The following is a 25408-nucleotide window of genomic DNA, read 5'->3' on the forward strand; positions in this document are numbered from 1 at the left end:
TTTTTTATTGAAATAGAACAAATTTTCAGTGATGGACCATTTACATTAAAATTTGACAATCAAAAACTGAAAATAGAAATTGCACTAATGTATCCCTTAGTCATGGGTAATTTTACTCAGGTGTTATTGTTGGTAAAAACACATAACTAGATTCCTAGAGCCATTCAGACTCTCCTTATAAGATTCACCTGACATTTTTTAACAAAAACACAATGAATACATACATCTTTTTATAACTTTCTGCAATTATAATAGGAATTAAAATGACATTAGTATAAGAAACAATTGCACTTTGAAACATTTGAAAAATTAAAAAAGTGCACAAAACAAAACCCCACAATTATACATTTGTTTATAATTTTATACACCACTATATGAACAATAGAGGTTAATCATCCATAACCCCAGAAATAAGATTTTGGCCCAATTCAAAAAAGAATTAGTTATACCCAACTCCTGTTGAAATCAATAGAATAACTTAGTAATTACTGTCTCATGTAACCTTATGCATTTCAACAGAACATGGGCATGACTAACTTCTTCTGGAACAGGACTTTTCTATAAGGTACCAAAAAAGTTGACCATATTCTACATAGTGATTGGATCAGTTTTGAAAATGTTTGAATAAATTCTTTAACTTTTTTGTACAGAGTTTCAGCAATTTGTTCATCAGGAAAGACTGCAAACAAAGCTAAAGGAAAGTAACACTTCATTGGTATTTAGTGCAAAATTTCAAGTGGACTTTACATGAAATGACAATGTTGAAAATATAGGCTTTTAGAAATGTTTCCAAAGAAATATTATACACACACCAGCACTGATCCAGACACTGGTGGATGTGTGGAAGTGCATCTTCCCTACCATCAATACAAAAGAGTACTGCTGCACAGAGCCTCCACTTCTAGCACTAGGGCTGCATCTAAATGTGCTCCTAATGTTCATGAGGTCAGCTTTAATAGCCTATCAGGTGATCAGTACATTACAGATAGTCTAAGTGAGGGGGAAGTGGTTTCAGACACAGTTCAGATGCTCCCAACTGTCTAATGGATAATTAGGACAATCAGCATTGATGACAATTCTGTTAGCTGAAGTGGTGGGTGGCAGAATGTGGGGCAAGTGAGGGGGCTCTGCTATGGCAGCAGGAGTGCACAGCCTTCTGTTGCGCTATTGGTTCTGAAGCCTCTGAACAATACACTTTCAGTACGCTAGATACCCTCATGCTTGAAAATACTTTGCTTCTGGAGCTATAGAACTAGTTACTAACTACAGTATACGCCTTGTGAATGCTAATACTTTCTCAGATTGTTTTGGTAGGCCTTTTTCCTTTTATCATGCAAATACTACCAGCTTTTCCTCGTAAATACGTTTCTCTACAAGTATGTTTTCCTTTAACCCACCCACTTCATCAACTACCCACCCCTCTTCCCCATACCCTTGACTCCCATTGGCAAAAATGGGAAGCTGAGTGTTGTAACTGCAGGTTATGTGATTTCAGGTTTTCTTACAGTTAAAACGTTTATTTTAAACGTGTTATTTATTTTATGTTAGACCACCAGCAGGATGCTTTTGCACCAAACAAAGCAGGGCTGCACTTTATTTGCATATAGCATACTGCTATCCCCGATTGAATAAGCATTCCTCCTGGCAACTATGGATTACATCTATCTAGGATAATGGAGTTATTACCATTGGGTTGTACATGACCACAAGATTGAAGTCCACCAAGCTGGGCTTATCTTCCTGCTCCACCTGGCTTCCAGTGCCTAGCCCAACTGTGCTTGTGTTGTACATTCAGGGACTTCTGAACCCTGGAGGCCAACAATGGAGACAATAAGCTCCCATGGGTTGAATGAAATGTTACACTAAACATTAAACAGCATATTCCTACTTAAGTGTGAGTAAATAAAATGGACCATTTTTAATATTCTGCAGGCTCTTCATTAATTCATTTCTTAAGGAGTCCTGAAAGCATTTGCTTTGCACTTATTAATAATCCTTCCCAAAACCAATGAGTCTTTCGTCTGTTCATAGTTTGAATTTAAATATGAAACAAAATCCATGCTGGTAGCCCCAAGAACAATTCACTTTGCAGCATTTACAAAACGATCAAACAGTGTGCCCCCTCCCACAGCCTCCCTGCCCCAGATCCATCCTCCTGCCTACCCAGTTTTGCCCTGGCCCTGTTCCATTCTCCTCCATCCTCTCCCACTTCTCCTGCTGGTTTACCTGAGTGTGCTTTATGGCTACTTTTCAGCAGCAGCTGCCTGTGAAACACATTCTTCTAGCAGCTTCAGCCCATAGGATTGGGAGGCAAGCGTAGTAAGGTGATAGTGGATCATGTTGAATAAGCCAAGCAAAACGCCGCTTTGCCTCACAAGTTACTTAAAATCCTTTCGTTTTGCAGTTATGTGAAGCAGATAGAAAATCTTACTTGCAGCCCGCACCACAAAACCAGATGAACTCAAGTTATGTTAAACCAGTTTAGACCTATTGAGTAAATTGAACTAATATGGATTCACTTTTTTGAAATCCTTTTTCATGATCTTTTGGTGAAGAAGAGTTAAAATTACTCATCAGTACACATCACTGTTTCCTTCACAGAAAGGGGTAGTAATTCTTTAAGGGCACAATCCTGACCTGCAGATAGGCCAGTCGTCTAAAAGTAATAGATAGTAAAAGTACCACCAAGGACTTTTGCACCAACATAAGTGGGGTCAGGCCTGTGCATGGACTTGCACAGGCCTCCCCAGGCCAATGCGGGCCCCAGGGAACAGGTGAGTTGCATCAGCTGAGCTTGGCCGACATGGGTCTGGGGAGGGCAGGGAGAAGGCATTTCGGGACAGGGGGAGGGCGGATGGTGGGCGTTCCAGAGTGGGGAGTGGGAGGCAGGACCAGGAGTCAGCAGTTATGCCGGATCCTAACCCTGTTGCCAGGTGGCCCGGGGCAGTACCAGGCTGCTCAGATTTGTGCCATCTCTTGAGGTGGCGCAGATCCAAGTAGTCCCATTGGGGCTGCTGTGGCTTTACCTGGGGTAAGGGGAAGCAATTCCTCTTGGTCCGGCTGAGCTGCTTTCAGTCCCAATCCTCCCTTGGATGCAGCACAGACACGCCAGCCTGCCTGCTCCAGGGCGGGTTAGGTCTGCGCTGCATGACAAGTAAGTCTTTAAAACCTGCCAGTGCAATATTTTTTTAGTCAATTCTACAATCTGAAGGCTGTTTTTATAATTTCTGTACCACTACATAAGTACTGGGGCTGTAACAACTACATTGTTTTCAAAACATGCCATTAACAAAGGTGCTGCCATGATGTTTTGCCAGCATCACATGCAGGTACACTGGCACAGAGGCTGAAGATCAAGGTGCTAATTAAATACAGAAAACAGAATGAATTTCCTGAGAATATACACTCTCCACAAGAACAAAATTTGAACAGTTAAAAGTTCCAGTTCAAATTCTTCTGTTGCTCATTTTCACAAATTTGCTATATTGTAGCCTTCTGCATCACACTTTAGAGTGCCAAACATGCAACTATACAGGCATGGATGTAGTTACTCAGCCGAGTGGATTTATGTCTTAATATTTAAATTATATATGTAATTTTCAAGATGAGGAGTTGCCTTCACGTGTGCTTTTAATGCTCTATTGCTGCTATTTTTCTCTCTGCATGATGCTCCCCATCACTGAAAGAGAGAGATGTGTTAGCAAGTTACTATATATTATCACACAGTAACACGCTTCCGCATATCATGCCAGCAAAACACTGGGAATGCATTTTAAATCTGTGCTTATGCATGGTTTGGAGGATCACACAGAGAAATACAGCAAGAAAATGCAGGTTTGCTGCAAACTGGCTCTCACATATTAACCAATATTAGATACTTTCTGCTAGAAGTTACTGATAAATGTTTATCATTATTCATATTTCTTTTTAAAAAAAACAGAATTTGTACAAACATCTACATGGGATCTTACTGTAGGTTAGCTAGCCTGATCAAAGCTCCACATACCTGGTGTAGCTCTTATACAGTGCTATAAACTCTTTATAGTAGGAGTGAACATATTGATTGGCGCTTTGATGAGTAACAGATTAAATGGGTCCTCTCAAATCCTGTACCAGTGTAGGTATGTCTGAATTTTGCCATACTAGCATTACATTCATAACTCATGGGGGAAACAACATGCACCTTACATTCATTTAAAAAGTTGTAGCGGCTGGAATCTCTGCTTGGTTTGTAGTAACAAATCCAAAGGCAAGTAGAGAACCAACCCCCTGGAGCCAAAATTCACCGGAGCAGCAATTCTCAAAGTAGTCCAAACTCAAAACACATATTTGCTTGAACATCCCTATACTTTTGAGAAAGATGAAACCTGAGCTTTGTGCCTATTCCTCTCTTCCATAGTATCTAGATTCTCAAAGCAGTAGATTTTATAATGTTGATGAAAACTGCAGAGAGCCAGGGAAACAGTTCAAAGTATTCTCAGTCCTCCAGGATATGCACTTAATGTGTTCAATTTGTTTTGTCAGGTGGAAATACTAATGAAAAGGTGAGAGCAATTAATAAACAGGAGTAGAGAGCAAAAAACAACATTGTTTACTTAATTATTTGTGGACAGTCACTCCAGGCTTTTGCTTTCCTCTTGGCTAAAGCCAGCCAAGCAGGTTCTGTTGACACAGGATTCGACTCAGATGTAGAGAATCTCTTGGTGACTTCTTTTGCCAAAGGTGATGTTGGAATGGAATCTGAGATCTCCACTGTTTGAGAATGGAGGAAAAGGAAAGATCCATCACTGTATGGCAACGCTCTATGAACCTACCTTTTGGTATCTTTGTAATTTATGGTCTGTGGCAGGGGTGCCTTTTCTTTGCAGAGGGCAGCAAATAAGTCAAGGAGGCCAGAACATAAGAACATAAGAACAGCCCCACTGGATCAGGCCATAGGCCCATCTAGTCCAGCTTCCTGTATCTCACAGCGGCCCACCAAATGCCCCAGGGAGCACACCAGATAACAAGAGACCTCATCCTGGTGCTCTCCCCTACATCTGGCATTCTGACTTAACCCATTCCTAAAATCAGGAGGTTGCGCATACACATCATGGCTTGTACCCCATAATGGATTTTTCCTCCAGAAACTCGTCCAATCCCCTTTTAAAGGCGTCTAGCAGTATTCAAAGCCCTGCTTTTGGATGTGTTTGGGGGGGAAAAAAAAGAAAGAAAAGAAAACCCTGCTAAGTGGGAAACATCAATAATGGTGCTCTTGAATGTGTGTGTGTGTGTACTGCTCCAAGTGGCTCTGGTAATGTATAAAGAAACCTTTAGCATTAATTGTGAAACTATCCAACAACTGCCATTTCTGAAAACCTTCAACTGATTTTAACTCTTGTTGTGTGATTTAGAAAGTGATTGGTCAACCCTTTTCAACTCCCTGGATGCTCTCCATGAAGCTGGAGGGTGTGAGCCCGGGAAACAGATCTTTGGTCAGGGGACCTAGGTTGTTTCATAGGGACTTTCTGCATTCTCTTTGTTTTTATTACTTTTCTAATATCTAATGGTTTTGATGGCTTTGCACATTAGGCCCTGAAGGATTTTGCTTCCTTTCCTCAAGGAAGGTCATAAGCTGGAAGGTGAGAGGCCAGTCATTATCATGAGTCTGCCTACTCGGCACAGAAGGAGAGGCTCCCTTGAAAAGAAAAACTCCACCATATAAAACTAGAATTTTGTTTTCCACTGCACAGATTCCTCTTACCCCCCACCACCTTCCCCATCATTTCCTCAAAGCCATCCATAACACTGAAAAATAAAACCCTTAAAAGCCTACAAAGGACAGCGCGTACTTTTATGAAAAATGCTGATTAGTCTTGCATTCCTCTGACCCATAGTTTTACCAGGAAGAATTATTTCAGCCTGCAGAAACTGACACTCAGATATTTGAAAGATTGGTACACTTCAAAGGCTGAAATATCTCTAGATGCAGACATCCTAAAGTAGGTTGATTTTGAGACAATGTTCAGTGGCTACCATTATAATACGTATATAATCAGTGAACATTATAATAAGTGGGAGGGCATGTATATCCGACAAGTTACAGCCTATGCTTTGAATCAAGCAAAAAAACTGAAGATAATTTTAAGTTTGTGACTTCTTAAAATCAGAATTCATGTATTTGTCATTTGATGGGTTAGCATGGCATATGGTTTATAGGAAATTACATTTCTACCCTTAAAAATATGCTTCAAGTTCCCTCTCAGCTAAGTGGTCAAAATATACATCAGTTAGAAATATATAATGTAATCATATTTATTGGTCTTAGCAAAGCTATATCCACTAAAATAATGTATATTATGACATGATAATAGCAGTTTCATTTTGTTATTTCTGTAGACTTATTTCTAATTTTTACATACTCAGATGAGCTTGGGCTCATCAGTGATCATTCATCCATGCTTATCAGTGCCCAACGTGGCCAACCCTGACGCCAACCCTGGTAAAATATACTTAGAATTGTGCTGTCAGTGATTGTCACAGCCAATTCACTCCTTTTGTTTTCCTAATCACTAGATTCAAAAACTTATGCCAGTTACTTTGAGACACACTTGCAATCTGTCTTCACGAAATAAACCAGGTTCTTGGAACATGAATTTGCAGGTGCAGGGTGAGCTGCCAAAGAGGACCACTCACCCAGAACTCTGCAAAGCTCTCATAGCAATTACAATGGCTATGATCATAAGAGAAAACAAGCACCCTCATACCTGTCACTGATGTAGGAAGGGTGTTGGATTTTTTGAGTTGCTCTCTGCGTTCAAGTCTTGAAGTAGCAGTCTCAACTTTCTTCTCCTCCTCCTGGACTGCGGGTTTCAGCACTGCACTTGTCCTGCTGGGGTGACTGCTTTTGCTATCTGACTGACTGTTTATGCTGGCCTAGTGGACATTGTCAAAGGGAGAGACACTCCATTATAAAATAACATTTTCAGTATGTATTTACTTGGTACATTTACTGAGCCCACCTTTTGGCTCAAGGAGGCCCCAAGCAAAAGACAAATCATTTTGTGTTTTGCAGCAAAAAACAAATCATTTTGTCTTTTGCAGCAAAAAAGACAACCTCATTACATAAAAATTTTCACCAAAACAGCAGATGTATGAAGCAGACACCTTCTCAACTTTCCTGGCTCCCCAAATACTTGTTGGCATGAAAAAGCCTTTGCCTGATCCACTAAGTATAAGGATAAGTATAGTTTATTCTGTATAGTCCAAGGGACAAACTGGACATCCAGGCAAATGTGTGCAGTCCCAGGACATTTGGCATGAAAAACAGGTGTTCCACCACTGAGCTACAGCCCTCCCCTTCAAATAAAACAAAATGTGTCTTTTTTGGGTCACAAATAATTGCTGGGAGTGAGAGAGAAAGATCTCTGTTAGAACCAGGATGCAAAGGGAAAGGGAGGAAATCACTACTTCAAGGACAAATTGCTCCTTCAGGGGCGTGAATTTAAGTAGAAAAAGTGTGTGCCAGGAAAGGATGAACCTTTCTTCACCCCGTGCATCCGTCCATGCCTCTGATGGGGGTCACCCCCAATAGCAGCTATTTTTTTTTTTTACAAAAAAGGTGCTTCTGGTTCAAAGCACACCTCTACTGCATGCATTTGTATGCACATCTCATCTGTATCTAAAGCTCTGATGGGGCCCTCTCCCATTTCCATCCAAGCTCCCACAACTATCCAAAGCTCCTTTCAGTTTGGCCTGACTCTTCAGCCCTATCAGGAAGGGATGTGCCAGAGTCACAGTACCAAGTCTCGAATTGAGTCCCAAATCTCTGCCCCCTTGATTTGAGTCACCACGAGTCATAACAGTGGCCATTGTGACTCATCCAGAGCCATTTTTTGAATCAGATTGACTCAAGTTTGAGTCATTCTGAAAAGCAAGTCATGCTTCGGAAGTGGCAGTAAAAAAAATAAAGTAAGTACACACAAAAGCAAGTCTTTGACTTGCATCTATTCAAGACTTCACTTTTAGGGTAAAACCCTTGAGTCCCAAATCAGTGCTCAAGTTTTTGATTTGAGTCTGTATGAGTAATCCAAGTCTCAGCCCATCCCTACTATAAGGTCTTCAACAACTGGGTACAGGAATCTCCAGTATCCACCAATACAGTTATCCACAGTTTCCCATAGCACCCCTGTGCCTCCATACCCCATTGCCTTTGTTTCACTTCATTACATTCACATGATGTGAGAATGTGTCTTGTTTGAACAAACATTATAAGCAGAAAGCTTATAGCAGGATAAGCCGGCAAGCAGCCTGCATCCTAGGAGGGAGACTAAGATTAAACAGGAAGCAGGAAGTTAACATTAACACAGTCTCCCTTCTAGGCTGTACTTGTTTTTTTTACTGTACAGGTTTGCATTGCTTAGCAAGCGAATGCCTAATAATAATAATAATAACAGTATTTATATACCGCTTTTCAACTAAATGTTCACAAAGCAGTTTACAGAGAAAAATCAAATAACTAAATGGCTCCCTGTCCCAAAAGGGCTCACAATCTAAAAAGATGATGGACATATACAATGGTGATCAAAGCACAATGAAGAGGCTCTTAGTGAGGCAATCAGGTCCCTCATAGCCTGAAGCAGAGTGTCTGTTTACGCAACAAAGAAGAAGCTCTTAATGCAAAGAGTCAATCTGTTTCCAGTAGCCTGCACAGCAAAGTATCTGGCAGGGAGTGTCTAATACAACAATGGCACCAGATTGGGCTGAATGTTTGCTTATGACATATCAACAGGAATCATTATCCCTGTTAAGTGATGCATACCTGTATATACCTACTACAAACAGGGAATTGTCTGCACCTGCCTATAGGGAAAGGGCTTAGCTCAATTGTGGAACATATGCTTTGCATGCAGTAGTCCAACCATAGCGTAGCTACAGGGGAGGAGGCATGGTAAGTGTTGCAGGCTTCAAAAAATGCCACGTAACCTGCTCCTCCCACTCAATATCACGGCCCAGAATGACTCTTAATGGCTAGTGGGAGGGCCTGGTCATACGGCACAAAGTTGCACCTGCAATACTTACCCCATCATCTCCCCTGTATGCTCCTGGATGGCAGGTTCTCTCCTGTCTCTGCACCCCTAGAGAGTTGCTACCAGCAGTGGCAAAGCTAGAGGGGGTGCAAGCAAGCAGACACTCCCCCTCCCCTTTGGAGCCATTCTGGGCAGTGGGAGCAAAATGGCTCCGAAGGGAAGGGGAAGTGTCCATTTGCAGGGTATGTTCAGGTGTTTGCAAAACTTAGTGCTTTGCACCCCCTCTAGCTACGCCACTGGCTACCAGTCTGTAATGCCGAACTAGGTGGTCCAAAGACAGATCCATCTGTTCTTAAAATGAAGAGTTTACATGGCTAATCATTATCATCTCCCACTGGTTTTAGTCGCAGAAGGTTACCTTTTTTCTAAAATGAGCAAAACTCAAATACTTCCCATCAGAGCCTTTGAGTTTTTGTTTTTCATCCACGAGATTTCTATGTACTTACATTCTCCTTAGCCAGTTTCTCAGCCTGCTTCGCCTCCCTGGCTTGTCTTCTCTCCTCCCTGGTCGCTTGCTGCTCCCGAAACCCTTTCTGCTTTTGCAGTGCCAGTGTAATCCAGAGTGGCTGTGCCGTCTCAACTTTGTCCATCAGTTTGGAGCCATCAATGGAATGTCTGCTCTGAAGAACTGGCCTTTCTAGAAGACAGAGTGCAAGGTGAAAGGAGTCCTTTTGAGCAGCGGTTCCCAAACGTTTTAGCACCAGGCCCCACTTCTTAAAACACCCTCTACTGGGACTCACCTAGGTTTACCAGATTTTTAAAAGGCAACTCTAGAAAGAAATAATATTCATTCATTTATAAGTAGTAATAATCATAAGACCCTCAAACATTTATCTTCCTATATTTACACATGCTTGCAAACTGCAGGAACCTAGCTCTTTGCAAGATAATTAGCAGCATCTTATTTTTTTAAGACAGTATCTTATTTTTTAAAAGCCTCAAGGCTTGAGGCAATTAGTTATCTGATCTTTCCATTACCCACCAAAAATCAGGTCAAAGCCCACCAGTGGGTCCCAATCCACAGTTTGGGAACCTCTGTAATAGAGACATCTTACATATGAGGATGGTTCAAGTTGTAAAATGGGGACTTATTGAATTGAAAACTGGGGACTCACCCTGTACTCTAAGAGAGAAATAGTTTGGCATCCTGCCCTGAGGAGTACTCAGATAGTTAGACTTTCAATGAAACAGTTCATTGTTCAATGAAAGTTCAATGAAATGGCTTGGAAAATATAATATTTTGTCACTTCATGAAACACGCCCCCTTCAGCTGAATTCTAGGCTGCATCTTCCCCCCCCCCCATGACAAACAGCGAATCTCTCCTTTAAAATAATAAGCAGCCAATAGGCACAGCTACACCCCTCCCAAACAGGGTGTTTTTAACTAGCTGAACCCACTAGCTAAGCCAGCTTTGGCCTCAATACAGCAATTAAGTATTTCACTTTTATCTCTTTTTCATTGATTGTGAGGTTGACTGTGTGGTTCTGGAAAAAAACATTTGGCTGTTTTGGTGCTGCTGACTTTTTCAAACTTTCTTAACAATTCTTTGCATCCTTAGATCTCAATGCAAGCTGTCCTAGAAATGTCAAAACTTGTTTTATCTGTAAGCATCTGTGAGCGCTAACACCTCCATCTATTTCTGGCAAGCGTAGGGGTTTAATTTTGGAGTTATTTGATATGCTATTTGGGGATATTTGAGTGAACTTTCAAGTTTGCAAATGACACGCAATGAGCATGGAGCTTAGAGGTCCACAGAGGATGCCTGCAGGAAAGGCTTCCACCACTATGCAGTAATACCTTGATGCCCAAGGAACTCTGATGCTGTATGGGCAGTTCTGCTAGCGCCAGGCTCTCCATTCAATAAAACAAGTCACTAACAGCCCAGTCTTATGGACTTTCTGCACTGTCAGAACTAGTGTTCCAGCAGCACAAGGGCACCTTACGGCAGCACAGAAGCCAGGCCGCTGATGCAAAACAGTCCCCCAACAACCAGAGTGCAGTTTGGTCCCCTCTTACCTTACAACCCTCCAACTGCCTGGAGCCTGTACCAAAGACACTCCCTAGGAAGTGGAACCTCAGATTCAAATGAATAGAACTGCACATCCAAAGATTCAGTACAGGACAGTCTCATAATATTCCCACCCCACCCCTTGTAAGAGAAACAAGTACAGTGGGCCCTCCTTATCCAAGGGTTTGGCATCCATGGATTTCAGTACTCGAAAATGCTAAGCCTGGAGCTGGAGGGCCTCAGAGGACCTCCAGCTTTGAATTTCAATATCTGCAGAATTCAATATCCATGGGTGGCGAATTCTGGAATGGATCCCCCATTGATACTGGTCCCATTCCATATTCTCTTCAAAGACGGAATTAATCAATTGGCATAGGCAGCATCTCCCGTGCCTCGAGGTAGTCATTTTTCCTCACCAAAACTGACCTTCAGGGGAAGGAATGTCGTTCCTTAATCCCTACAATGTGGACTTGCCCCCTTGGGATGATCCCCAGGGCACAGGAAGGGCAACACCACCTCAGAAATGACTATTGTGATAATAGCAATCACATGTACCCAGATATGTGTACACTTCCAGTTCACATGGAAATTTACATATGCTAATTCCTCCTTGTGATGAATGAGTGAACTCAAGTCACGAAGATGTCTGCTGTCAGGAAATGTGAATTGGAATAGGATTTTCTTAGGGCACATCTACACATCCAAGCGTACCTCATGATCTCAGAGCTAAGCGTGTCAACTATTTTCACTAATAGTTGGTCTGTGCAGAGCTTTACCCAGCAATCTGGCACCATCACCATGAAAACAATGTGTTTACTATGATATGACATGATACAAAATCTCCCCCTGCAATGTCTGATCTAAGTTGGACTGTCTGATACAGGAAAATATGTGATAGTAATTGAGAAGTGACTGTGCACGTATGAATTCACTCATGGTGTGAAAAATAAAGACACTCCATGTTGCAGCTCCAGAAAATACTGCTGGAGTATAGGAGTGAGCAAAAAAAAAAAAACAAAATCAACAACTAATAGGGTCCAAACCCATTTAACTTTCCAGCATACAGGCACCTGCAATGCGGCCCTGAGGTAAGGGCAGTGGCACAACTAGAAGGGATGTAAAGCACTAAGTTTTGCAGGTGACTGAGCATGCTGTGCAAGTGGCACCTCCCCTTTGGAGCCATTCTGGGCGGTGTGGTATGGCTGGTATGGATTCAAAGGAGAGAGGTTGCTTGCACGGCACATTCATGTGCCTGCAAAACTTAGTGCTTTACACCCCCCCTTCTAGCTACACCACTGGGTAAGGGAACAAACATAACTCCCCAAATGCAGTGACACAGCATGAAGTGTGAAACCCATTGTCAAGGCTGCATCAGTGCTGGAAAGTTGGATAGGGCTGGGCCCTAAGATAACTACGTGTTGCTGTTTAAGATGGACATTTTGGGCACTGAGCTCTTGAGTTCAGACTTCTTGGGCAGGAGGTCTGGTCTAGAGGGTAGAGCCTCCGTTAGCCTGAAGATAACAGAAGGTCGCCAGTTCGAGGACACCGGCAGCTCCCTGAACGGCTGAGAATGGTGAGTACTTAAAGCAGCTGACAAGCCCAGCTGAGTGATTCCACCTGCTCTTGGTGTGAGCAAGAAGCGTCTTGGCTGCCCTCCATGTGAGAGATGGAGCTGCTTGCCAGCCTGCGTGGGAGAAGTGGAGGCCAGAAGTGAGACAAAACCAGGAAGATCCATTCTGAAATGTTGTTGGTTCTTGAAAGAGAGAACCTTTATGATTGTAAAAATCCCCTTGAGGGATTTAGAAACACCTGCCTATGTAAACTGCCTTGAATAAAGTCAGAGGAGTAATCCGATGACCAGAAAAGTGGTATATAAATACCTAGTTATTATTATTATTATTATTATTATTATTATTATTATTATTATTATTGAGTTCATCATAAAGTTTCATCCCAGATTTGGGCTTTGGCCTACCTTTCTTCAATGGCTCTGGTTTCTTCTCAACCTTCTCTCTCCATGGCATTGTGATGGATGGAAAAAATGACTTCTTCTCCCTAGACTCTTCCTCTTCATTCTTGCTTGCATCCTGAGTGTGGGAATGCAGAGAACTCTCTTTAGGTTCTGTTTTTCTCCAGCTGGTGTCAGGTTCCATTTTGGCCCCTTTCTGCCCCATAGACTCCATTAAATGAGATCTGCGCATTTTTGAGAGAGGGGATGTTGGTGGGGTTTGGCTGATGGGCTTCGGCGCCAGTGCAGGTTTCTGGGGGAGTGGAGATTTGCAGACAGGCTTCTCTTTACAAGGGGCAGACACCTGGCTACTAGTTGGTAGAGACACCTGAATCTGATTCACAGTAGCCGAGGAGTCCTTTCTCTCCTGGCTGGGGAATTTGCTCTCTTTCAAAAAGGTATTACTTGCATCTTTTTCACTGTTCGGTGAAACAAGTGGGGTGGGCACACCATCAAAGCTATCTCCTGCACTGTATCGCTTCTTCTTCTTCTGCTCTGCTTGCTGATCATAATGAAAGCGCACAGAATAGTTTGTCCTCCTTAATTTTACTCCAAACGGAGACACGTTCTCTTCTCCGCTTGGTGACATCCTGTCCGATTTCCTCACACCGACGTTCTGTTGAGATTCCATAGCAACAGAGCTTTCTGGCTGGGATGTTTCTTTACTTAGAGACTGCGGGGCAGCTGGGACGAGAAAAGATGGAAGATCTTTGGCAAACTTACAACCTTCCGTATTATCTGCCACTTTGTGGGGAGCTTCGGTTTTCCCTGTAGGAATGCCAAGCACGTTTGCTGTACATGTCGGTGCCTCAGGATGAACTGCCTCTTGGTTGGCATCAGGCTGTGGACCCATCTGCTTTGCTGCGTTCTCTGCTTCGGGCACAGCTTTACTCTCGACATCTACATTATTAGCCTTTGAGATTTCTGAAAACTTCTGCCATGCAGGAGTTATAGAAAACTTTGCATTGGCAGACAAAGTTTTCCGTAACTGGCTGTGGGAAGCCCCTCGCCCTTTTGGCGCCCAGTCATTGCTGTGCCTGCTGAGGTTTCCTTTGTCTTTCTCGTTAAGTTTCCCATTTTCTGCACTCTTTAAGATTTTGGACCTAATAGTAGCCCATTCAGCTAATATGGCTTGATTGCCCAATGAATCTTGAGGCTGCTTCATTTTCCCATGGCTAGACTTGGCATCAGGAGGCATTTTCTGAGTGCTTTCTGTTGGAGGTGCATCCATCATTTTTCTTTCTTCCGTCAAGCCAAGGAAAGATTTACAAGCTGTATCTTTTATCTGATTCAGATTTACTGCAGTGCCACAGAGTTGTGCTCCAGTGACCAAAATCGCTGTATGTGGAACACACAAAGCAGACGGGAGAGCATGGGAACCTTTGCTGGGTTTTGGACTCTTTGCTACTTTTGCGGCAGAAGAAGCTGGTGCCTCTTGGACAGGAGTAACGGGGCTCAGATTCACCTTTGGAAATATGATCTGTTTTTCTCCAGAGGAGACTTGAAAAGTGAATCCCCTGGGCATCGTTTGCCTGGCATCAACTTCCTGCCACCGCAGCTCTTCCCCTAGGATTCTTTCCTGCTCCTGAACTTCAGTACCTTTCCTCTGAGGGTGTCGTAGGGGCTCGTCTTCCTTCTGCCCTTTGTCTGGCTGCTTTATCATTTGTGTTGTTGGTTCCTCTTTAAGTGGAAGCTCTTTCTCAACTCTTTCCAAACATTTCTCTTCGGAACATATGTTTTTGACTAGTGGCAACTGGAAGGATTTGTCTTGTTCTTTTGGTTGTCTGAGTGGCTGTTGTACTTCTAAACCAGGAGTTTTCTGTTCTTCCCGTTTTTGTCCCCCTTCTTTCTCTATTAACTCTTCCAGTTGTGTCCTCTTTTCGACCCATGGCTGTTTCAGTTCTGCAGGTTCACATTCTCCATGTTCTGAGGATCTCACTGTCTTCTGTGGGTCCTCCTGTTTTTGTTCATCCTTGCTCTTGGGCACTTCCTCCAGATGCTGGTTTCGCTCCTCGGGTCTCTTGTGCTTCTCCAGCTTCATGGCGCTTTTCTTCTCTTGCAACATCTCTCCACCTTCTAGATTTCTCTCTTTCTGTCGTTCTTGTTTCTGTCTTTTTTGATGGTGACTTGTTTGTTGGTTCAGTTCATCCTCCTTTCCAGTCTCACGTGTTTCCTCTTCCAGTTCTTGTCCTCTCTGCCCTTCCTGGTGCCCGAATTTTGTTTCCTGCAGATGTTTCTTCTCTTGTTCTTGCCTCTTGTCTCCCTTGTGCTGTAACAATTTTCCATGTTGCTGCTTTCTTTCCAATTCTCGATATCCCTTTTCTTCTTTTCTTTTTTGGTCCACTGGTTCCTGCTGTCTTTGTTCTTCCCGTGCCTGTCGGTGATCTACTTGTTGCCATTGTACCTCTGGTTCCTGATCCCTTTGTTCTTCCTGATGTCTTTGTGCCTCTAGTTCATGGTGCCTTTGTTCCTCTTGTGGCTTTTGTTCCTTCAGCTTCTGCTGCCTTTGTTCTTCCTGTTGCTTTTGTATCTCCAGTTCCCGATGCCCATGTTCTTCTGATTGCTTTCCTTGTTCCAGTTCCTGATGCTTTTCTTCTTCTGCCTGTTGCTTTTGTACCTCCCATTCTGGAAGTCCTTCTTCCTTCCTTCTTTGCTCCCCCATTCCCTTGTGCCTGAGCTCCTGATGTTCTTGATAACTCTGGTCTTCACGCCTTTTCTTCTCATCTTGACCTTTTCTCTCTTCCATTTTCAAAAACCTCTCCTCCACCTGGAGCTTCTGTTTTTTTCCTTCTTGTTCTCCTTGGCCTTCCCCAAATTCTTGAAGTCTTTTGTGTTCCAGGTGATTTTTTACATCTGCATCTGCCGCTTGTATTTTCTTTTCAGTCTCAAGGTTTGGCCAATCACCTTCTTGTTTTCTTTTGCCTTCTGTTTTCTGTTCTTGGCCTCCTTGTTCTTGGCCTCCTTCTGTTCTTGGCCTCCTTGGCTGGCTTGACTTGTCTGCAGTATGATGGCCATCATGATGTGAGAGTTCATACCTTTGCAATTCTGGGATTTCTTGTTCAAACTCCGACACTATCTGTAGCTCCTAGTGTTAGAAAATAAAAACAGATATAACTGACATTAGTATTATGCTCTTCCATTGTACAGAGTAGCAATTTGTTAAGCCTAAATAGTTCTGGAGTTAAGACACTTTTTCAATATTTTTTGCTACATATTACAGCACATTATAGCATTGCATAATGTAATGTTTGATGTGTGAAGAAGTCCAGCATGCAGGCTTTGCCCTCAAGCTGTACCTAGCCTGGAACTGAACAAAGTTAACAACCGTTAATGGTCTAGGACCCCAATCCTTTTGGGGCTGTGTGCTGCTGGAACCAGCATTCCGGCAGAGTAAGGTCCTTTACTGTGGCTTGGAATCTGGACTGCCATCCTAAAATGGGAGGTTCAGTTGGAGAGGTCTCCTCAGAGTAAGTGAAGAGTTCACTGTGCCAGGCTGCGAGCATTTGCACTAGTGGCTTTGCAGTGCTAGCCAACAGAAGTGGCTTTCTGCCAGAATCCTCCTCCTCCTGCCAGTGGAATGTGAGTTCCACTGGTAGAGCAGTTCAACAGCATTGGGCTGCCCATTTACTGGTGAAGGCTCTCCCCCTTTACCATGTGACTAGCACAGACATATATGGATGAGCAAGCAGGCTAGAAAAAAAAAATTAATACACTAGAAATGTTTATGTACTTATTACCAGTGGTGGTGCAACCTTGAACACCACCCAAGGCCAACTGCGATCTGCCACCTCTGCACAATTAAGAGAAAGAAAAGCACCTGCTTATCAATGCCCTTGTGCAGTTTCTTCAGCTGTGCAAGTGCAGGACTTCTAGGTTGATTTATAGGGACTGCACAAACGAAGGACCTCCTTCAGTCAGGCAGACCCTGTATATCAAACCAGAAGTCCTGCACTTCCGAGTTTGAAGAAATCATGCCTGGAGCAAGGTGAAAAGGCAGTTGATCCACTTTCCACTAGTATTTAGTCAGCAGATAAGCAGATCTGTTGCTTATCTGATGCATCAGTGATAGGCTGGAAGGAGGTGGTGGCAGTGGCACACTTGATGTGAAGGGTACCCTGATTGTACCACCCTCTCGCCCTGCTGCAAATGCAACCTGCCTCACCTCACCTAAGGGATGGGTCACTCCTGTTTATTACCAAGGCTCAATTAGTGGACACTATAATGTCTTGCAGCTTATTATAAATGGCTGTTCAGGCCTACGTAGCATTTCATTTTCACGTCTGGCTATAGAAATTACCTTTGACAACCTTCTGTGCTTTTTGGAAACCCTCTGATTTTTTGGCTTAACAGAGAGCTTGTGCTTTGCTGCGCTGTTGTCCAGACGAGCGATCGCCAAAGGGATTGCATCAAGATTCACCGTTTCAATTGTGCCAGAAGGTGAATGATGCCTTTTCGGCCGAGATGATTTCACAGGTGTAATCTGTACACATCCAGTGGAGAAGAAGATGTTATTTTAATCAGCTTAGTTCACAGATTTTCAAAGAAAAGAAATTTTGTATCCATCAGTATCAGCAGAAATGAACTCAAAGCAAAATTCAGAAGTTTCCTTCAATAATAACCAGCTTCCCAGGAACAGCTCATTTTGCAGACAAGCAGGAGAACTGCCTCTTCCACGCATACTCCCAAATCATGGCATCCAACCAGACTGTTACAGGCTCCACAGAGGAAATCCTCCAAGAGGGTAGGCATTTCCAGTACTTTAGTTATTAGATTTAGGGTGCAATCCTAACCAACTTTCCAGCACTGATTTAGCTGCAATGCAGACCCAACGTAAGGTGACAAACATGCCCTTACCTTGAGGAGGCCTCCTTGACAGCCTCTCTACTGCAGGATGCAGGGCACGTCCCGTCCCGTCCCCCGGTACAGCTATGTCAGTGCTGGAAAATTGGTTAGGACTGTGCCCTCAAGACTTATACAAGTGCATACATTCCAGCTCTAGCAGCTGTTTATTTAAGTGCCTTGAATGATATTCATCTGAAGACTCATTGCCAAAGATGTGGTTGATTAGACTAGATTAGGTTGATTAGATTCAGGCCCCCCTGACACCCCTGCTGTTTCTTGGTCCCCACTATCCCTCCCTCCTTTATGGTTCCCAGATTCAGATACCTACACTCCTGCCACCAATGGGAGATTTTTTTCCTTCACAAACAGCAGTTACGCCCCCTCTCCCTGCCAGTCACAGTCTATGGGAGTCTCAGTCCAGGGGTTATTTACCACCCAAAATTGAAACACATCAGAGTCAGCAACGAATTGATCGTCACATATTCTTATAAGGGTATACTGGAAGATGTAATGCATGAAGAGGACCTTTAATTAATAATTAATTAATACACACACAAACACAGTTGGTCTTTCTGGACTATTACCTTCTGTTCTGCTTCATGCTTTGTCCCAGGCAAACTTACAGGGCTTAATGAATCTGGTGTGTCACTTGCCTAGAAAAGAAGGTTTGGTTTGCCAAAGATCACAATTCCAGCTACAGAAACAGTATAATTACATTATTCTGAGGCATGACATCCCTTTATATTTTTGCACTGAATTATTAGCACACAATTAGCATACAATTATTAGCACACAAATATTTCACTTCCATCCACCACATATGTCACCTCTTTGAAGGAAGGGTGGGGTATAAATGTAACTACAGATAAATAAATAAATTAGGGGATGGCTTGAATGCATGGCTTGGATGCAATGGAACTGAAGGCAGCCCTATATTTTGCTATATGTTCACAAGTCTTAAACTGATATTTGCAGCAGCAAACATGTGGATGGCATACCCATCCCTTTAAAAATCCAGGTATATGTATCTGAGGACTCTGTCCCTGAAAGTCTGCAAATAACATAATTTATTTATGAGGTCCAAGGTTGCCTGCATATGTGGTTTTTTTTAAATGAATTACAGCCCGACAGCCCCATCATGTGGGACATTGTCGGCTGCTGGACATCTCCTTGGGGTAAGCCCCAGCAGCGACTATGTGGCAATGTGAACCTGTGCCAGATCAATCACTGGCACATGTCCATGTTCCTCTGTGAAGACAGATCAGGCCCAGATCAGGATTCAGCGTACCACCCATCCCCTCCCCTCCCAGGGTTGATCTGCCTTCCTCCCCACCACCACCACCACCCCATTCTGCCCACTCCCTACCCTGCCCATTTAACACCCTCCTCACCTCCCTCCAACCCCTTGTGCGGGCTGACCTGCTCCAGCAGGTGTCCATGGGCCCACTGGTGTGTGGGAGGCTGTTGTGACTCCCTGCCAGTGGGGCTGCTATGCCCACTGCTTTACAACAGCTGTAAAGCAGTCTCTACTTTACTGCTTTACTGCTAGTTACACTGGTGGGGGAAGGGGATAAGATTGGGGCACTAGTCTCAATGCTATAGGTTTGCTTTTAACTCCTTAGATGCTGGGGCAATACTGTGCATGCTTAATTTCTAATTTTTTTTTTTAAATCTAGATTTTCTAAACCTAAAAGATTTCTAAATCTTTTCTAAATTAATTATTTTTGTGGTCAAAAATTACTAAGAAGAAGAAGGGGAGAAAGAGCACAAGAGACTGAGACAGTTGCCTCTAAAAAAACAGAGTTGTTTTTTTTTAAGCTCTAACTCTTGGTTTAGCTCTGTGAACAAAAATATGTTCATCTCTGCCGGCTTGTGCTAATTCCTAGACTGCAGCACTTCAAAACAGGTCCCTTTAGGCTTAAATGTTCTAAATTCATCTCAGACATGCACGCAGAAACAGATGGAGAAGCCAGTGTTGTGGTCTGAGAAATAAAGGCAGACTCAGTTCTGATTTTTCCTCCAGCATTTCTCAAAGAGTCTACACAGAAACAGCATCCAAGGTTTCAGGACACAAGACTATGGTTCACCTTGTAGTATTATTTCTAGTACATGGCGCTGATAATGAGACCAGGATAGAAGATCACTGGCATAATTCCCTGAATTGATTCAGGCAGGTTCCTATAAGAACATAAGAGCAGGCACTTGTGACATTTATCTCCAAGTTTCTCAGATCACATACATTCTATTAGATAGGAAGATATCAAGGGCTATTAAACCTGTAAAAAGCCTCAGTGAGCTTTGCTACGTTTCAATGGACACTGGCTCTACCTCAGTGAGCTCGACAGTCTTAGCTACACAGTGAATATGCTTGATTTAAGCACTTACTTTATTACAGGTCTCTGGGAGAACAGTATCCTGCTGTGTCTCGGTCTCCATGGGGCTACTCAGTAAAACATCAGCTTCAAAACTCGCATTTGCCTCCCCAATTGCCTTCACCGAAACAGTCATTTGTGGAGGCTGGCCAAATTTAATATTCTTGGCCAACTGTTGCTGGAAAACAAAACAAAAACAGTTATCAGAGAACGAAAGGCATCAAAGCTCACACTCTCCTTCTGCATAAATTATTCCAATCTAAAAACACACACACACACATACAAAATGTAACTATTCAACACTTACTATGGACTGATCCAATTGAACAGATGAAAACAAAAGCTGTCTTTAAACAAAGCATTATAATAAATTGATTATAATCTTTCCCAGTGGTGTACCTAAGGCATCTGGCACCCGGAGACATCCCGGGGAGATTACAGCGCTACCTGCCAAAGGACTTTTTTACTCACCTGGGGGGCAGCACCGGGCTCCTACAGCCCCCTACAATCTCCTCCTCAGCTGCAGTAAACATCCCTTACCTCTCTTTCCCTGAAAGCCAGAAGTAGCTTTAGATTGGAGATAAGGGCTTTGTAAACAAGCTACAGAGGAGATCAGAGGGGCTGCAAGCCTCCAGCATCCTGCAGGAGGCCAACACTGCCCCCCAGGAAAGTAAAAAAGCTCCTTGGCAGCGGTAATGCAGTGATCTCTGAAGCACTGTCACTAACATTGGAGCAGGGCCATTCCTCTGTGAACCACTGTCTTGGAGGCCTCTGAAAGGCACTTCCAGTTTTTCGCCTCTAAGACACCTCCTCAAGGCATGGTATCCAGGGCAATGGATCCTTGCCATCCCTTAGCTACACCGTTGATCTCTCCTCAGAACCAGGTGGGCTTCTTAAGGCTCGATCTACAGTACAAGCCCTGTGGCTTCCAAGTTGCTGAAATCAGGAGGGAAGGGCTATAGCTCAGTGGCAGAGCACGTGTTTGCATGTACAAGGTCCCAGGCTCAATCCCTTGCAACTCCAGATAGGGGTAGGGGAAAAAACCCATTTGAAACCCTAAAGAGCCACTGTCAGTGGTCTTATTCTGTATGAGGCACTTTCCTGTACATGGTGTCTGAAATCAGTCATGAGATGTATGAGGGGGAACAAGTTGAAACTAGATTCAGACAAGGCAAAGGCTCTGTTGGGAAGGAACCTGGAAGCCAGGTTATGAATTGACAACCCATTCTGGCAGGGGCTACACTCCTCCTGAAAGAGTAGTTTGGAAATAGCTATGGAACCAGCTTTGCACTACGATACTCAGCTCAATCTGGTGCACCAGCCTCACCATTGGGCTGTTGTTCTAAGCTAGAGGTTCCCAAACTCTTATCAGGGAGTAGGGAACCTTGTAAGTCCCTGAGGGTGTGGGGTGGGAGCGAGGGGGGAAGCCCTGACGGTGCCACAGTAATTGCGGCACCACAGGGTCCCAGCAATATTTGAGTGTATCTGGGGGGCTGCTGAAGCATCCATTTGAATATTCTGCCTCAGGCACCAAACATCGTGATCTAGCCTTGGGTAGTAATACATGCTCATCCTAAAAAATGAGTTACAGAATGAAGTGCAGTACACAAATTCTGAGATTAGAATAGACAGTATGAGCTCCCTTATTCTTTAATGTTTACAATGTAATCATCTTCTTTGCTTCAAACATACTGCATATGGTCCTTCACTGCCACGTTCCTGGGAGCCATGGGACAAAGTCCTGAGCTGCCCCCTCATTACAAACCTCCAGCTATCCCCTGGTGGTACACAGCTAGACAAATATGTGCCAGACGATGAGTTAAAAAAGAGTGTATGACAATAAATACTTCTCATAAACAGGAAGAGTTCCATCAAGAATAAAAAATGACAGCAGTACCCAGAGTTGCTTGCTCTGGAGGAAGTGACCTTCCTCTAGAGCAGGGGTGTCCAAAGTTTTTGGCAGGAGGGCCACATCATCTCTCTGACGCTGTGTCGAGGGCCAGGGAAAAAAAATTAATTGACATTTAAAATTTGAATAAATTTACATAGATTTACATAAATGAATATATTAAAGATGAACTTATATGATTGAATGAAGGTCTTGCAATAACTCAAGGCCTATAAAAGGCCTTGCACAAAGCAAGGCTGGCCTTTCCTTTGCTGCCACTACTGCATTACAGACATGAAACAACAAGCAGTGGAGGGAGCCCTCATCCCACAGCTCACACAAGAGGTCAGTTACCCTCACACTGAGAGCAGTTGTATCGGGCCAGTGTGGGCTCCAACAAATCTCCAGAGGGCCAGAGGCTCATTGGAGACTGGGGGCTCCCTGAGGGCTGCATTGAGAGGCCTCAAGGGCTGCAAGTGGCCCCAGGGCCGGGGTTTGGGCACCCCTGCTCTAGAGCAGAGGCTCTGAAACTGGGGTGTTGAGATGCCCCAACCAGGGCGATGGCGCTGCCAGGATCATGCTGTCACTGGGGGGAAAGGGCTATTTTTGAACTCAGCATGGGCAGCGCTGGCCCTCTAGAGAGTGTGGAGAGCCCACGGTCCCTTCTACGGGGCTCCCTATGCTTCAGAAATCCTCAAAATGGCTAATGCGACCCACTTCTGGTTTCACAACGCAAACTGGAAATGGCTCACAATAGCTGTTCTGAACGTTTCAAAGGCATGTGGAGCCCTGCAGGGAGCTGTGGACTCCCTGCACCCCCCAGAGGGTCAGCACTGCCCATGGTAAGTTCAAAAATAGCCCTTTGTCTCCGGCAACAGCGTGAGACCGGGAGCACCGTTGTCCCTCTCTCACACACACTTAACAGCAGCCCAGAGTTTGGAACCGCTGCTCTACAGGAAGGGTCTCATGCTCCAGAAGAAAAGTCATTGCTTGTAAGGGTCAGAAACACAAGATGTTACCCAGAAAATGCAGAGCCATAAAAATCATGAACATTTCTGGAAATCGCTAATAAGGAACATAGTTTAACTGAATGTCTCCATAACCTGTTAAATGAGCATGCAACTGATTTAAATAATTTTTTTCCAATAGAAATCTATGGATAGAAATATTTATCTATTTCAGAAACAATGTATGGATTACCCTGCCATCAAACACTGCACAACCAATCTCAACATCAGCATCTACTGGACCAAGATTGAATTATTAAGTCGAGGGTTAATATTAGTGCCAAGAAATGATGAATTAAAGTATCAGTTTGGATGAGATTTTGCCAGGTGTTCTCTGAGTCGCTCACAATCAAGGCACACTGCCTCATCAACGTTTCTATCTACGTATATCAGTGATTTTCACACTTTTACCACTGGGACCCACTTTTTAGAATGAGAATCTGTCAGGTCCCACTGGAAATGACATCATCAAGCAGGAACATTTTTAACACTCTTAGGCTGCAATCCTACCCACACTTTCCCAGGAGTAAGTCCCATTGTTTATCATTGTTACAAGCATATACTGAGTAGCCTGTTAAAAGTACAGATCTGTAACATTTTCCCAATGCAGTCACATACCAAGGTAGCATCAAGTCCAATACATTAAAAATAAAATATTGAAATGAATGGGCACCCACCTGAAATCGGCTTGTGACCCACCTAGTGGGTCCTGATCCACAGCTTGAGAAACACTGATCTATGTACTTACTCAGAAATCACCATTCTCTCCCTATTGCCTATAATATTTGTACCAGTCCTGTTTAATTCTTCCCGTTTCTGGCTATCGACAAATTTCTCCAGCTCCTGAGAACCGGTTTATGCATTACACACACACAAAGAAAGACTGCATGTAAGTAACCAGCATGTTTTTCTTTCCCTGCTTCTGGTACCATATTGATCAGCAGAACACATTTGTAATAAGGTCAGTGGTTCCAGATGACTCCTGGTGTTCACAGATCTCGCTAATTATTTACTATTATCACTAAGATGCAACCAGAATGCATAGCATTTTACATAGAGGAAAAAGATCCTCACTCTGAGCAGCTTACAATCTATAATGGGAAACAACGGAGGAAAGGAATGGGACAGAGGCAGGGGAAAGAGGTAGCACCTGCAATGGTTCCAGTTACACATAATAGATTACTTACAGTGGGGATAGGATTAAGGTGTGATGCCAAATGATTTGTGGAAAAAGGTGAGTTTTCAGAAGGTATTTGGTTGGCAATCTTCAGTCTCGAAAGACTATGGTATAAAGCCTACAGCACCTGATATTCCCAGGCGGTCTCCCATCCAAGCCTGACCCTTTTATTTTTATGGCGGTCTCCCATCCAGGCCTGACCCTGCTTAGCTTCCAAGATCAGACAAGATTGGGCATGTGCAGGGTAACAATTTATTTCCCACATTTTTATGCCACCTGTCCTCCAAGGAGCTCAGGGTGGTGCACACAGTTCTTCCCATCCTTTCGTTCTCACAACCATCCTATGAGGCAGGCCCCCTCCAGGTGTTCCATGAGGCAGTTCCAAGCACAACAGGCAGCAAGGGAGAAAGGACAGGCTTAAATGAGGGAGCAGGAGACCTTCAGAAAGTTGAAGATGGTGGATCAGGAGGATTAAAGGTCGCAGGTAGGAGTGCGCCAGAATGTGAAAGCTGAGAAGTGGTGGGGGAAGGCAAGGCCTTAAAGGGCTTTAAAGGTAGATACAAGGAACCTGTGCTGGATTCAGGAGCAGGCAGGGAGCCAGTGAAAAGGGACTTAGGGAGGGATATGGCATCACAACTTTATAAATAGTCAGTCATTGTACACAGCGGTCTATGGTTATCTTTTTGTAGTAATGGTATTTACTTACAAGAAGCCCAACAAAAGCAGTATCTCTTATGAGTATGCCTGAACGGGGTCAACAGTTATATATTATTTCACATGGGAATGAAACTTTTTAAAAAGTATATTTAACAGCCTAATGGAAAATAGCATTTCTTTCTCTGAAAGAGCAAAGTGAATCATACCCAGCTAGGAGAGAGGAGCCAGCTAATTATTATTATTACTTTTTGCAAATTACAGGGAAATTTTCCATAAGGTTTCATCTCCCTGCCTGTCATTTGATGTGAGAAAATCACGAGGAAATGAATGTTCAAAGGATATATGCTGAACTTTTAAAAACACAAGCTTGTTGGATTCGG

General features: G+C 43.5%; 1 protein-coding gene across 1 annotated transcript in view; it reads right to left on the minus strand.

Moving 5' to 3' along the window:
* Positions 1-4591: 4591 nt before the first annotated feature.
* Positions 4592-25408, minus strand: part of CRACD (capping protein inhibiting regulator of actin dynamics) — a 31239-nt gene continuing 10422 nt past the window's right edge. Inside the window, exons 2-8 of the mRNA XM_066632910.1 lie at positions 20313-20477; positions 18512-18580; positions 17383-17565; positions 13053-16170; positions 9515-9705; positions 6747-6915; positions 4592-4752 (exon numbers count right to left, since the gene is read on the minus strand). Of these exons, the coding sequence (XP_066489007.1) occupies positions 4592-4752; positions 6747-6915; positions 9515-9705; positions 13053-16170; positions 17383-17565; positions 18512-18580; positions 20313-20477 (4056 nt within the window). The remainder of the gene's footprint in view (positions 4753-6746; positions 6916-9514; positions 9706-13052; positions 16171-17382; positions 17566-18511; positions 18581-20312; positions 20478-25408) is intronic.

The sequence above is a fragment of the Tiliqua scincoides genome, chromosome 6, assembly GCF_035046505.1.
Source record: "Tiliqua scincoides isolate rTilSci1 chromosome 6, rTilSci1.hap2, whole genome shotgun sequence".
NCBI classification, from domain to species: Eukaryota; Metazoa; Chordata; class Lepidosauria; order Squamata; family Scincidae; genus Tiliqua; species Tiliqua scincoides.